A 15201-nucleotide genomic window follows, 5' to 3' on the forward strand; every position below is an offset into this window, starting at 1 on the left:
CAAATTTGGTATAAAATATTATAAAACTACTGTTAAAGCTGTTTTTACTAAACGTTTTTCAAAACGGCTTTGTCTCTGCCAAAGAATCTTCTCCACTTCCTCCATCTCGTAGTAGGTGACCTTCTAGCCATCTACACTCGGTCCAAATTAGTTGTCATTCGGACTTTCCAATGCAACTTTCTCTTTTTCTATACATCTTTATTTCTATTTCTCTCTTTGTCATTTTCTGTGTACTATATTTTTTTTCACTCCTCTTGATTCCTATGCCCAGAGCTAAAACGTCATCTATTATGGGACGAGACTAGACTAAGGGAGTATATCATAACATGAGGCAGTTTTATGCACTCCTTTAATTTTGCTGCTTTGCTTTTGTTCATCTGCTTGCTCCTCTGTTTTCAGTTTAATGGAATATAAATATAGCCAGTAGGGCCCAGTCGCCTCCTGTTTCATCAAAGAAAAATGTGGAAAGGGAGTGCTTCAGTGATCATCCATTCATCCTAAGTTCCTAACCATTTGGAGCTTGCGATTGCATGTCTTTTTTAGCAGAACGATCCTCAAGCTGAAGGCGCTGGACAATGATCGAACCAGAATGCTCTTAGGGTGTGTTTGTTCGAGGACAGGGTGGATTGATATGGATATCCATGGATATCGAGATGTGGATATCCATGTTATCTATTTGGTTGGCCGGATAGGACGAATCATTTTTCTGTTTGGTTCGATGGATATGTATTGAACGAGACGAGCCATTTTTTTGTTTGGTTGGATGAACAAGGATGGACAAGGAACATGCAGTCACCACCTACCCAAACTGGTGATGTTACCCCCTTCAAACATGCACAACAGTTGCAACACATGTACAAAACACATGACACCTGGATAAACACATTCATTGTTCGAACAGAAATTACATATATATATATATATATATATATATATATATATATATATATATATATATATATATATATAATTAGCAGGTTTTAGAACTTTCTGCCATTACATACAAAATATACTGGAAAACTATTTGATGCTCCAGTGATTTTCTCCTTCCGCTCACTCGATTTGCTGAGCGTTCGATCTTTGATCGGTTGATCTCGTGTGCTCCACATGGTCCCCCACCTGCCTGCTGCCCCCTGCACGGACTCAGATTCGGTGCCTTTCCTCTAGCAAGGCACCGCATACCTTTCAGCCTCCTATCCACCGTTCAAAGAAAATCCATCGGCTTAAACAAAAATTCCATCTCTCCTCATTGGTCGGGCCACAAGGACACATCTCTCCGCACTGTATGCCGCCGCCCTGCCGCGCCGAATGCCGCGTGTGGCCGCTGCTCCTCCCTCTCCTCACGCAGTGCCTCGCACCCCCGCAGCCCTCCCGTTGCTGACGCCACCGCAGCTCGGGATGTCACCGCAAGCTCGCCCGTCCCGCACCACTACAACCCTTCTACGCCTCCCCGGAGGGGCCGGAACTCGCGTCGGTCAGGAGAAGATGGAGCTCGTGCCGACCAGGAAAGATGGAGCTCGGGCCCAGACTCCATGGATTAACTCAACAGCACTACACCGACGTGGAGGTCCTTGCTGTCATGGAGATGGACTGGGCAGGCATGCTGCCACCATGGTTTCTGATGAACCCATGGTTAATGTAATTAGCTTTTGGATAGAAACCACTTCTTGTAAACATGGCAGATCCTTCTGGTCTATATATAATGAATCAAGAGATTTTTATTCTAATATGGAAATGAAAATGCAAGATTTTGTTTCTACTGATGTCTGGTTGGTGTGTGTTTAGACACAGTGACACTTATTCAGTAAATACACTGAGTATATGTTTAGCCCCAAATTTTCACTGATGGCAAAATATATCAGACTTGCACACAAACAAAGCCATTTTCACAAGCACATAATTATTAGACAGATCAAGCACACTGGAGATTTGTGTGCTCCACTTCCAAAGCACAAGTCCACAAGTTCAAAATTATTTAAAGCACCTTCAGGTTGTGTACCCTAGCAACTTATGCTATTACTGAACCAACACATGTGCTTCTACTGAAATTATATAGGCCATTTTAGATATACAGTTAGGCCACAAAAAACTATAATTAGACCCCAAAAGACTATAGTTAGCCCTGTCCAAAATGCTATCTAACCAGCCTATACACACTAGAACTGAAGGTTTTCTTCGGCATAAGTTGGAGCTGTTATGAGCTGAGTAAAACTACCAATGACATTGTAATCTTGAGACTCCTGAACTTCATCTCTGTTGCTGCCATCATTTTCCAATTCAACTTGGGGTTGTACAACTTCATTTTTGTTTTGTGGCTGCTAATAAAAATTCAACCAATTAGTTTTGATTGGAATGACAACAGCATGCATACATTATGTAGCTTGCAAGTTTGCAACATACCTTTGTTCCTTTTTTCTTTGGTTTAGCAGATTTTGGTGGTATGGCAGATTTTGGTGGTATGGCAGATTTCGCTTGCTTCGCTTCCCCATCGTAACTTATCGATCCAAGTCCTCTTTCTCTTCGAATTTTTTGACTGGACTTCCTTTTTCTTCAGCTTTGCAGCACTAAGCAAATCATCACTTTGGTTCATATTTGGGTCCAACATTTTCTTGTTCATTTGTTGGTTTTTCATTCATAGCACAGCTAGATATATTAAGTTTATCCTCAACTTGTGTGCAAAGGCAATCAAGGGCATTGTCGAGCAGCAAGCAACATTCTAGAGAGTTGGCGGCTTTATATGCCAAATTGTGGATATTTATGAGACATAAACTTCAATCGAAGTTGAGCTTTCAATTTTGGGTTTTCTATCACATTTCTCCATTGCCTATCTTGAATACTTCCGGTGCAAGTGAAGGAGGTGATTGTGTTCAAGGACAACATCAGTGACTTCATAATTTCCTTCCCCTCGGTCCAATGTAATTGTCATTCGTGCTTTGCAATCGGTTCTTGTTTCAGCTCTAAAACACTTTGTCACATGCTCTCTTTCCACTTTCCTTCGATGGCCTTCGTTGGCACAAACAAATCTGCATGAAGTCACCTTAATATCAAATTTGCTTAAATTTCTATATCTTTTTCTCACATTGTCGGTGTTTTGGACCCGGCGGATCCTCAACCAACCAGTGAAAGTGTACTGCGTGTCCCTAATCCCAGATGGTGATGCAAAGAGACACAAGGTTTATACTGGTTCAGGCAATAGGTGCCCTACGTCCAGTCTGAGAGGGCGATCTTGTATTCCTTGCACCGAGGTGCTTGTAGTAGGGGTTTACAAGCTGAGCAAGAGAGGGAGCTAGTCCCAGGTCTCTGCGTGGAGCGGCGTGGGTTGCTTGAGATGTTGATCTCTCGCAGTGTGGGAGCATGTGTGTTACAGAGCGTTGTGCGTTGCTTGCATGTGTGAGTTCGTGCTGTGAGCCGGTGTCTCCGCGAGTCTCCCCGAGTCTCCCCTAGAAGCGGCCCCGGTCACTCCCTTTTATAATCAAAGGGAGGCACGGGGGCGGTACATAGATTTGCTACGTGGCGTTTTGTGAGCGGAGGTGGCATGTCCGAGCCCTGTAGCTCATCACTATGGCGGCGTGGTCAATGGAGCGGTCTTGTCCTTGGTGCACTGGAGCAACGCGTCGGTCACGCCCGATCCTGTGTGACATGGGAGCTCCTATGATGGCTTGACGTAGGGCATGGCGCATACTATGGACGATGTGCCTGTCGCTGTATGTTGACAACGTAGAGAGCCGAGGCCTAGTCGGTGTAGAGGCTGAACCATTGTGGGAGGCTCGGCGGGCGTGAGTCCCGAGGCTACCGAGACCCCGAAGCAGATAGCCGAGGCTCGGAGGGAGCAGTTGGTCTTTGTACATCGATTTCGAGGCTATAGGGACCCAGACATGACTCTCCATGCCGTGCTATCCTCGAAGTAGGGGTTAGGCAGCACAGTGCAGCACGGGTGTCAGTCGTGGGCATAGTGCCGAGCACAGCGGCCGGTAACCCCTGCCACGTCCTGTCCCTGGACGGCATGGCGTCGATGTGACTCATGTCTCGTCGACCACTCCGCTGTATCGAGTCGTCGTTCGGCTGATGTCGCAGGAGTGGTTGAACGTGTCAGTTGGACGTGACGTCCTGTCAGAGAAGTCAGGTCAAGGTGGAAGTGACGGGGTTGTTGCCGAGCCGGCCTCGAGCGAGGCGGAGAATTGGTACCTTGTCCAAGGCCTTACAAGGCGGGGCTTCGAGCGAGTCGAAGAATCGGTACCTCGTCCGAGGCCTTACGCGCGGGGCCTCGGGTGAGGCGGAGAATCGGTACCTCATCCGAGGCCTTACGCGCGGGGCCTCGGGCGAGGCGGAGAATCGGTACCTCATCCGAGGCCTTGCGGGGGGCCTCATGCGAGTCGGAGAATCAGTACCTCGTCCGAGGCCTTACGTGTGGGGCCTCGAGCAAGTCAGAGAATCGGTACCTCAGTCCGAGGCCTTACGTGCGGGGCCTCGGGCGAGGTGGAGAATTGGTACCTCGTCCGAGGCCTCACGGTTGGGGCCTCAAGCAAGTCGGAGAATTAGTACCTCGTCCTGAGGCCTTATGTGCAGGGCCTCGAGCGAGTCAGAGAATCGGTACCTCATCCGAGTCCTCACGATTTCATTTTGGGCCGAGCCCGCTTCGGGTGAGTCGGGATACTGTCCGAGGTGTGCCAGGTGATCCAGCCGGGCCTCGGATAAGGTGAGGTTTTACCGATGGTTGTCTCTTGGCTTCGATATTTACAAGGTCTAAGCGATTTTTTCGGTCCTTGCTTAGGGGACCCCTTTTTATGGTACCTGATAGTAGCCCTCGAGCCTCGGGGAGAGTGTGAGCGCTCTTCTTGAGGTTTTGACGAGACTTGGCTCATGGCAGCTCCTAGCGAGATGGTATTTCGTACTCGATGCCTCGGTGGGTGCACATGAGCGCACCTGCCAGGTGTAGCCCCTGAGGCCCTGGAGGAGTGGATTTATTCCTCTAGGGGCTTTTCTCATGTTGAGCGAGGGGTTTTATCGCAGTTTGCTGAGCCCATGAGTGCGAGTTTGGGTCGCTGGGCCTTGGCTTGGTTGCAGGAAGAGCCCCCGAGCCTCTGCTCAGAGCAAGAGGGCGATCAGGAGTTTTCCTGTCTTTTTTGTGTGGCCCTCGCATATCCTTTTTGTTCAGAAGGAGGGGTGGAGTATGCCAGGCTACCCTCGGTGGGCACGAGTGGTGACACCTCCGGTGAGCTGTTATCAGGTAAGTCAAAGTGGAGGCCCATGCCCCATTCGATAGGGGTCGGCTAGTGGTCCAGAGACGCACTTCCAAAAGTACCAGAGGGCTTCTTTAGTGGGTCCTAGGGCCATTCGATTGGCCCCTAGGGGCTCGGTGCCTCCCTACGGTGGGATCCCATTCAGAGACCTCCCTGCCGGTCTTGGACATGACTTAGGGCATCCCAAGCAATCGCTTGCTTAGGGCCTCGGCCATGTATGGGACTTGCCCATAGTCATCCCTAACTCTGTTTGTCCTGAGGTGGCTATCGAGACCCTCGGGGGCCCAGCCTTCGAGCCCCTGGACCGTAACAGGCTCAGTGCCTTTTATTGTGTTTTGCCGAGCCCCCGAGTGCGAGTTTGGGTTGCTGGGCCTCGGCTTGTTTGTAGGAGGAGCCCCCGAGCCTCTGCTCGGAGCAAGAGGGCGATCAGGAGTTTCCCTGTCTTTTTTGTGCGGCCCTCGTGCATCCTTTTTGTTCGGAAGGAGGGGTGGAGTATGCCAGGCTACCCTCAGTGGGCGTGAGCGGTGACACCTCCGGTGAGCTGTTATCGGGTAAGTCCAAGTGGAGGCCCGTGCCCTATTTGATAGGGGTCGGCTAGTGGTCCAGAGACACACTCCAAAAGTACCAGAGGGCTTCTCTAGTGGGTCCCAGGGCCATTCGATTGGCTCCAGGGGCTCAGTGCCTCCCTACGGTGGGATCCCATTCAGACACCTCCCTGCCGGTCTCGGACATGACGTAGGGCATCCCAAGCAATTGCTTGCTTGGGCCTCGGCCATGTACGGGCTCGCCCATAGTCATCCCTGACTCTATTTGTCCTGGGGCGGCTGTCGAGACCCTCGGGGGCCCAGCCTTCGAACCCCTAGACCGTAACGGGATCAGTGCCCAGTTCCTTAGTCTGAAAGGAATCGGGTGGGGGATATTCCCCTCCCATCAGCTGACAACGGCGGGTGCGCCTTTTGAGGTGGTTCCTCAGGGAGACGGAACGGCACCTGCCGTTGCTGTGGTCGGATGTGATGTGATGTCTGCGGATGGGACATTGCTGTGTGTGCGTGGTTAATAAGGAAAAGGCAGACACGTGGGCGGTTTAGTCGGATCTGGATTAACTGCACTAGATCTGAGGGAAATTTCCCCGGTTTCATCGCCCGTCCGTTTCACCCCCTCCCTCATAAATACATGACAAGCCTCGCCCTGCCCCTCCTTACCTTGCCTGCCCGCGTTTGCCCTTTCTGCCCTCAAGCAGTTGCTAAGAGAGAGCGCCGGGGAGAAGAAGGGAGAAGGGGGAGGAAAGGCGAGAGAGAGAGAGAGAGAGAGCAAGAGCACGTCTTACCACCGTAGCCGCATTCTCCACCGCACCCATGGCCGGCGGCGCTGTTGTCATCCAGGCGGATCCTTGGGGTTCGTCCGACATGTCTGCGGAGACGCTGCAGTCGCTTGTCGATGACGGCCTCCTTTGCCCAGTTACCGACCCCAACAGACCGGAGTGGATTGCTCCGGGGGCTAAGCCAGAGCCGAGGCCACACAATGGCTACATCATAAGCTTCATGGCCTTCCACTGAGCGTGGTCTCGACCTACCGACAGACCAGTTCATGCGGGCGCTCCCGCATTACTATGGCATGGAGCTCCACAACTTCAACCCCAACTCCATTGCATAGGCGGCCATCTTCGTCGCAGTCTGCGAGGGGTACCTGGGCATTGCCCCTGACTAGGAGCTATGGCTCCACCTCTTTCGGGCGGGGCTCACCACCAAGCCAGCGGGCACGATGGGCACGCGGAAGGCGTTGAGGGCCGGCGGCTGCACTCTCCAAGTGTGCCAAGACCGGCAGCCCCTCTACATCCTGGCCTAGCTCACGTCATCCAACCGCCGCTGGTACAACAGCTGGTTCTACCTCCGCAACGATGACGGCGGGCTTCCCCCTATACCGGGAGGGTTGTGGAGAGCCAGCCAGAGAGGTGGAGGTACGACATCCTGGAGGCACTGGAGAGGCTGCGTAGCCGCAGGCCTTACGGCGGCCAGTGGTCGTGGTGGTGTTCCACCATCGGAGGGTGCTGCCGCTGATGGCTCGGCGGCAACGCCTATTCAAGATGACACCGGATGAGCCTATCGATGGTGCATCCGGCTGTCTGCCGTCGCCCTCTCCGACGAGGAGATTCTACGTCGGGTGAGAGAGACTGGTGGAGGGGTGGCTGAGGAGCAGTGGTCTGACCCCGTTCCTGATGCGCCATTCATGGGGGTACATCTCTCTGGTGAGTCACATGCTGCTATGGCCCCCGAGGCCTCCTTGCTCCTTACATTTTCGATCTGTTCCCCTATTCACGTTTGTCATTCCTGTAGGGGATGAGGGATGTGCGAGCCTCCCCGCCGCTCGTTCCCAAGGACTCAGAGCAGTGGGCGGCGAACAGGGCGCATGCCGAGGCGTACAAGAAGCGAAAGGACGTCGAGGAGGCAAGGCGCAAGAGGAAGAGCCTCGAGCGCGATGAGCTGGAGAAACGTCGCCGACAGCAGAGGCACGATGGTCTCCCGGTGGAGCCATCTCCGTCACCGTCGTCGATGGATTCTTCGAGTGATGATGACGAGAGCGAGGCGAGGCGAGGTCCTCTAGACCATCTCCCTAACATCAGGGGGACTACGCCCGGGGCATTGGCAAGTGGACAGACGTCTCCAGGAGGAGGAGAATAGGACGCCTTGGGGCTGGCAATCGCCCGCCCTAGGGCCGAGGCCGACACGCCCGAGACACAAGCGTTGGGGAAGCGCGCTGTCAGCCCGATGGGCTCGACGGTGGAGGTGGAGCGGGCGATGGTGGGGGTGACCCAATGGCCTCCACAACAAGTCGAGGGGGCATCGGAGTCCAGCGAGGGCCGGACAGCACCGGCGGACACGGGGGGCCATGCCACCGCCGCCGCCACTGCCGCTGCAGAGGACGAGGGACGCAGTGTGGAAGCTATTATGTCCCCGTTCGAGGTAAGTGTTTTATCAGTAGAGTTTGCAGCATCTTCCACTCGTCCTTTGGTCGTATACTAACCAAGTAAATGTTTCATTTTCCACTAGAAGCACCTGCCCTAGCGCCACGTAAGGCACTCAAGGTGAGCACCAGCTCCACCACCCAATGGGTGGTGGAGGCGCAAGCCACCATACAGCGTTGCGTCGGCTAGGGCCGACTCGAAGGAGCCGGTCGCCCAAAGAGAGGTTACCGAGGCGGCCATGGAGCAAGTGGGGGAGGAGGCGCCTATGCCCCGCGAGGCCGAGGCCCTCGAGCTAGGTGAAGCCGAAGCGCCCTAAATCGCTAAGGCCACCAAGGGTGAGGCTGGGGCCCCTAGGACCTCCGAGGCCGAGGTGGCAGACGCCGGAGCTCCCAGGACCACCGAGGCTAATGTGGCAGAGGCTGGAGCCCCCAGGACCACCGAGGCTGAGGCGGCGAAGGCCGGTGTGGGCGCGGCAGAGCCGGTGGCCCAGGATGTGGAGACAGAGGCGGGGCAAGCTTTGGTACTGCTCCCGGTCCAAGACCCGCCACCATCACAGGAGGGCGCCCGGGAGGTGGAGGTTCATTCAATCTCCTCCGATGACACTTCCCGGGGGAAGGAGGTCACGGACATCGAGGCGGCCAGCATCGTAGAGCAGCCAGCTCCGACCTCTAGCGAGGGGAGCTTAGCCCTCGTCCGGGTACAGCCCGAGCCCCACGGGTGGGACAGCCCACGTGTCTTGTGGCGGAGCCAGGACGACCCTAAGGGGGATCCTCTGTTCACCCTCGAGGATGCGGCCAAGGGGGGCACTGGGACTCCTTCGAGCAATTCCATCATCTGGCAAAGCAGTCGCTGTGGACAATGATGTCCATCATGGCTGATGACCTGCCCGGTGTTGCCCAGGTACGCGCCTTCTTTTCTTATGCTGTGTCATTTTCCCCGAGTTTTCTCGCAATGCTTGACATCCGTTCTACCTATCTAGGATCTCGAGGCCTAGTCCCTTGGGAAGTTATTGTTCCTTTGGCGGGAGAGGGACGTCTAGGACCAGCTCCGGCAGCAGAAGAACTTGCTCGCCAATGCTAATGAGCTTCTGTCGGCGTAGAGCACGGAGGTGGAGGACCTTTGCCTTTGCTGTGCTGATATGAAGGCTGAGGCGGCCATAGCTCTGGAGCAGGTCACCCCTTTGGCAGCGTGGATCAAGGAGCTAGAGGAGGAGTTGACCCGGGTGGCCGGCGAGTGGGACACCTTTAGGTCCCGGGCCGAACAAGTGAAGGCCTCTACCAAGGCCATCGCCAGGCTGCTGGGGGCAGAGTAGGGTGTGCACCTGCTAATGAAAGGTGCCCTGGCGGAGGCTCTCAAGGTGGCCGAGGCCTCTCGAGTCGAGGCCTTAGCCTGGAAGGAAAAGGCCGAGGGTGAGGCCCCATTGAGCCGCGCCCCTTGTTTTATTTGATTTTCTTGCGTTCGACCCCTGACTCCCCGATGCGACGCAGAGCTGAAGAGGGAGGCTTCTAGGGTGGCCGAGGCCTCTCGGGTTGAGGTCAAAAACTAGAGGGAGAAAGCCAAGGGTGAGTCTCGTAGGCTTGCGCCCCTGTTCGGCTTGTTTTTCTTTCGTGCTTAACCCCATCTCGCCTGTCTTTGCGCAGGTTGGAGAAGGAGGTCACCCGGGCAGCCGAGGCCTCTGTCGCAGTGTAGGTGGTGCTCGAGGCTGAGATCTGGGAGCACAACGCGCTGCAGAGCACCACCCGTACCGCCTGTGAGGCCCTAGAGGTCGGGGGGGTCAAGTTGGGTAGCTCCCTTGGGAGCCGCTTGATCGCGTTGAGCGGCCGAGTCCACTGAGCGGCTCCTAGGGGGCGCTGCATACTGGGCGTCAAGCGTGCCCTAGCCAGTCGTCTTCCTCGCACTATGTCAGCATCGACCTCGAGGCCATCAGTGACGGTTACATCGTGGCTGAGGATGATGAGAAGGCCTGAGGAAGAGGTAATGAAGCTGGTGGAGGCGGCTGAGGCCCCTGGCATAGCGCTGGCCAAGCTATTTGAAGAGGAGGTGGTTCCTCCTACGCCTGATCGCCGATGTTGGCGACCCTGAGCTCTGACCTAGGCCAAAGGGGCCATGTAAATAGATTAGGACTTATATTTATTGTACCATAACGCTTGTGGTCGTCGAGGCCTTTTTAAAGTACTAATGCGTATATGCTTTTTAATCATTTTTTATTGTATTTCTAAGCCTCTACCCTCTGTCTCGTCTTTGAACATATCTCTTGCAAAAAAGTTCCTCGGAGCCTAAGATGCCCTTTGGGCAAAAGGTGGTGAGGGAGTTGCCGTAGCCCAGAGGCGTAGGCCGTCTCGTGGCTTGGCCGGCCTTTTGGCCCTGAGATAGACTTTCGGTCCTTAGGTTTTTTACAATCGATTTGTCAGAGTATGCTAGAGAGTTTGGCATAGAATTTTTTTTTGAAAAATGACTAAAAATGGTGCCTGGGACTTAGGGGGGGTCCCCCCTTCTAGCCCCCGAGGGAGGCTCAGTTCTGCAGAGGCAGAGCCGAGTCTTGTTTGAGCCCCGCGGTGGGCACCTCTGCAGAGGCAGAGCCAAGTCTCCCTTGTAGTGTTATCGTAACATTGATCCCCCATCGATGGGCTTGGGGGGTTTCTCGAAAAATTAGAATAACTAAAGAACACTTCTTTATTGTATTTCGAGAAACAATGTATATAATGCTTAGAAATTTAAGGGTAGAAGCGACGTAGTTGTTCTATGTTCTAAGCGTTGGTGAGGATTTCGCCCTTCTCGTTGGCTAGCTTGTAGGTCCCGGGCTTTAGCACTTGGGCGACGATGTACGGCCCTTCCCATGGCGGGGTCAGCTTGTGGCGGCCCTTATTGCTCTGTCTCAGTCTCAGCACCAGGTCGCCCACCTTTAGGTCCCGACTTTGAATGCGCCAGGCTTGATAGCATCACAGGGCTTGCTGGTACTTGGCCGAGTGTAGCAGCGCAATGTCTTGGGCTTCCTCCAGTTGGTCAAGGGCATCCTCGCGGGCAGTGCGATTGCTTTGCTCGTTGTAGGCCTGTAGCCTCAGGGAACCATACTCCAAGTTAGTGGGGAGGATGGCCTCGGCTCCATAGACCAGGAAGAATGGTGTGAACCCTGTGGCTCAGCTTGGAGTGTTCCTCAGGCTCTAGATGACCAACAGGAGTTCAGCAAGCCATTTCTTGTCAAATTTCTTCAACCGGTTGTATATTCTTGGCTTGAGGCCCTGTAGGATCATGCCGTTGGCATGTTCTACTTGGCTGTTTGTCCTAGGGTGTCCTACGGCTGACCAGGCCACACGGATGTGGTGGTCATCGCAGAACGTCAGGAACTTGTGGTCAGTGAATTGTGTCCCATTGTCAGTGATGATGGTGTTTGGAACCCCGAACCTGTGGATGATATCAGTGAAGAACAACACCGCTTGCTCGGATTCTATTCGATTGATCGGACAAGCCTCGATCCACTTGGAGAACTTATCGATCGCTACCAGCAAATGGGTATAGCCCCCGGGGGCCTTCTGTAGAGGCCCAACCATGTCGAGCCCCCATACGGTGAATGGCCATGTAATGGGGATGGTTTGGAGGACTTGGGCCAGGAGGTGCTTCTACCGCACATAGTACTGGCATCCCTCGCAGGAGCGTACCAACTTGGTGGCATCAGCAACCGCCATTGGCTAGTAGAACCCTTGGTGAAAGGCATTTCCAACGAGCGTCTGAGGCGCTGCATGGTGCCCACAGGCTCCCGCGTGCAAGTCCCAAAGTAGGGCTTGGCCTGCCTCGATGGTGATGCATCGTTGGAGGACGCCAGATGGGCTTCGCCTGTACAACTCGTCATTGCTGAGGATGTAAGTTTTGGCTCGTCGCACAAGCCTTCGGGCTTCGGTCCTGTCTGTAGGAAGCTCTCCTCGAACGAGGCAATCAAGGAACGGGACTCACCAGTCCGTGTCCTGGTTGGCCTCGGGAGGCTTCGCGTTGACTTCCATGGCCTCGAGCTCGGCCGCGGGAGCCTCGGTGACAGAGGGGGCCTCGGGCCCTGCGGTGGGCTCAACCGGTGGGCCCTCTTCCGCTGCCGAGGCATAGTCGATGGAAGGCTCGTGGAGGTCTCTGGTGAAGACATTCGAGGGGGACCAGGGCACATGCTGATGCCATCTTTGCCAGTTCATCCATGGCCTCGTTGAATTTTCACGCAATGTGGTTGAGTTCGAGACCATCGAACTTGTCTTCCAGGCGATGTACCAACTTGCAGTACGCCTCCATTTTGGGGTCATGGCAGTTCGATTCCTTCATTACTTGATCGATGATGAGCTAGCAAATCGCTCCGTACGTCGAAAACGCCATACTCCAATGTTCGATGGCGATCTGCAAGCCATTGACGAGGGCTTCATACTTGGCTACGTTATTGGAGGCGGCGAAGTGGAGCCAGATCATGTAGCACATGTGCACTCTGAGGGGTGAGATGAAGAGCAGACCCACGCCTGCCCCGGTTTTCATCAGGGACCCATCAAAGTACATGGTCCAGCATTCCGCCAGGATTTGAGCAGGTGACAGTTGGGTGTCGGTCCACTCCAGCCACAAAATAGGCCAAGACCTAGGATTTAATTGCTTTCTAAGGCGCAAAAGACTAGGGCTTCCCCCATGAGTTCCACTGGCCCACTTGGCTATTCTACCCGAGGCCTCCCGATTCTAGATTATCTCTCCTAGAGGGAAAGATGACACCACGGTCACCAGGTGGGACTCAAAGTAGTGACGCAGCTTGAGTCGAGCCAAGACTATGGCGTAGATCAGCTTCTGGATGTGGGGGTAGCGTGTCTTAGTCTCGGAGAGCACCTCGTTGATGAAGTAAATAGGTCATTGCATGGGTAAAGCATGCCCCTCTTCCTGCCTCTCGACCACTACAGCCACGCTGACCACTTGGGTCGTTGCGGTGACATAGAGTAAGAGGGCCTCGCCCTTGGTTGGCGGCACTAGGACGGGAGGATTGGTGAGCAGTGCCTTGAGCTTGGTGAGGGCTTCTTCGGCCTCGGGGGTCCAAGAAAAGCGTTTGAATTTTCTCAAGAGGCGGTACAGGGGCAAGCCTTTTTCGCCAAGGTGCGAGATGAAGCGGCTCAGGGCCGTAAGGCATCCCATAACCCTCTGCACTCCCTTGAGGTCTCAGATTGGTCCCATGTTGGTCATGGCTGAGTCCTTCTCTGGGTTGGCCTCGATGCCACGCTCCGAGACTATGAATCCCTAGAGCATGCCTCGGGGGACCCCGAAGACACACTTCTCGGGGTTGAGCTTGATGCCCTTTTCTCTGAGGCATTTGAAGGCTATCTCCAGGTCATCGATGAGATCACTAACCTTTCTAGACTTGACCATGATGTCGTCCATGTAGGCCTCGATGGTTCGCCCGATGTGCTCACCAAAGACCTAGGTCATGCATCATTGGTATGTGGCCCCTGTGTTTCTGAGGCGGAACGGCATAGTCACATAGTAGTACATGCCGAATGGGGTGATGAAAGAAGTCACGAGCTGGTCGGATTCTTTCATCTTGATTTGATGGTAACCAGAATATGTATCAAGGAAATATAGGGTTTCGCATCCCGCAATGGAGTCAATGATTTGGTCATTTGAGGTAATGGGAAAGGGACTTTTGGACATGCTTTATTCAAACCGGTGTAGTCTACACACATCCTCCACTTCCCATTTTTCTTCTTAACTAATATGGGATTAGCTAACCACTCTAGATGGGACACTTCCTTGATGAATCCAGCCACCAAAAGCTTCTGCACTTCCTCGCCGATGGCCCTACGCTTTTCCTCATTGAATCGTCGCAGGCGCTGCTTCACCGGTCTAAAGATGGCCTAGATGTCCAAGGCATGTTCGGCAACCTCCCTCGGTATGCTCGGCATGTCCGAGGGGCTCCATGCGAATACATTGGCATTCACATGGAGAAAGTCGACGAGCACAGCTTCTTATTTGCTATCGAGGGTGTCACCGATCCTCAGTGCCCGGCTGTTGGAGCAGGTGGGGTCGACCGGGACGAGCTTGACGACCTCCGCGGGCTCAAAAGTCTCAGCATGATGCTTGGAGTCGTGCGCCTCGCTACCAAGTTGGTCAAGCTTGATGATGAGGGTCTTGGCTTCCACGAGAGCCTCGGCGTACTCGATGCATTCTATGTCGTAGTCGTTTGCATGCTTGTACATGGACTCGACGGTGATGACGCCGTTGGGACCCAGCATCTTGAGCTTGAGGTAGGTGTAGTTGGGGATCGCCATAAACTTGGCGTAGCATGAGTGCCCCAGGATGGCGTGGTAGGTCCCCTTGAACCCAACCACCTCGAAGGTGAGGACCTCCTTGCGGTAGTTGGAGGGAGTGCAGAAGTAGACGAGCAAGTCGATGCGCCCGAGGGGTCACGTGTGTTTCCCTGGCACAATGTCGTGGAAGGGCGCGGCATCGCCTTGGAGCCATGACTGATCGAGCCCTAGGAGTTCCAGGGTGTTGGCGTAGAGGATGTTGAGACCGCTGCCTCTGTCCATCAACACCTTGGTGAGTCGGGTGTTGCTGATGATTGGGTCGACGACGAGTGGGTACTGCCTGGGGTTTGGGACGTAATCGGGGTGGTCATCCCGATCAAAGGTGATCGCCTCCCAAGACCAGTCGAGGTACCGGGGTGTGGCCACCTTAACCGAGAATACCTCCCGATGCTCCTTCTTTCATTGACGCGCCGTGAGGCACGCTGAAGGCCCGCCAAAGATCATGAAGGCGTTGTACACCTCGGGGAACCCGTCGTCCTTAACGTTGTCCCTATCACCGGTGTCCCTCTTCTTGGCATCGTTGTTGGGGAGCCCGAGCTTGGCATAGTAATGCTAGAGCATGGTGCACTCTTCAAGGGTGTGCTTCATCGGGCCCTGGTGGTAAGGGCAGGGCTTCTTAAGCATGTCGTCGAAGAGCCCAGGGCCTCTGGCGGGGCCTTAGGGATTTTGCGATCTGCGGCTACGACTAGAC

At 54.3% G+C, this 15201-nt stretch overlaps 1 protein-coding gene across 1 annotated transcript; it reads right to left on the reverse strand.

Moving 5' to 3' along the window:
* Positions 1-14168: 14168 nt before the first annotated feature.
* LOC136460440 (uncharacterized) lies at positions 14169-14471 on the reverse strand. Its single transcript, XM_066460133.1, has one exon. The coding sequence runs from the start codon at positions 14469-14471 to the stop codon at positions 14169-14171; it is 303 nt and encodes a 100-aa protein (XP_066316230.1).
* Between the last annotated feature and the right edge of the window lie 730 nt (positions 14472-15201).

The sequence above is a fragment of the Miscanthus floridulus genome, chromosome 6 (genome assembly GCF_019320115.1).
Source record: "Miscanthus floridulus cultivar M001 chromosome 6, ASM1932011v1, whole genome shotgun sequence".
NCBI classification, from domain to species: Eukaryota; Viridiplantae; Streptophyta; class Magnoliopsida; order Poales; family Poaceae; genus Miscanthus; species Miscanthus floridulus.

Coding starts and splice junctions, on each gene's coding strand:
- LOC136460440 (XM_066460133.1), bottom strand. CDS start 14,471: ATGGCGATCCCCAACTACACCTACCTCAAGCTCAAGATGCTGGGTCCC.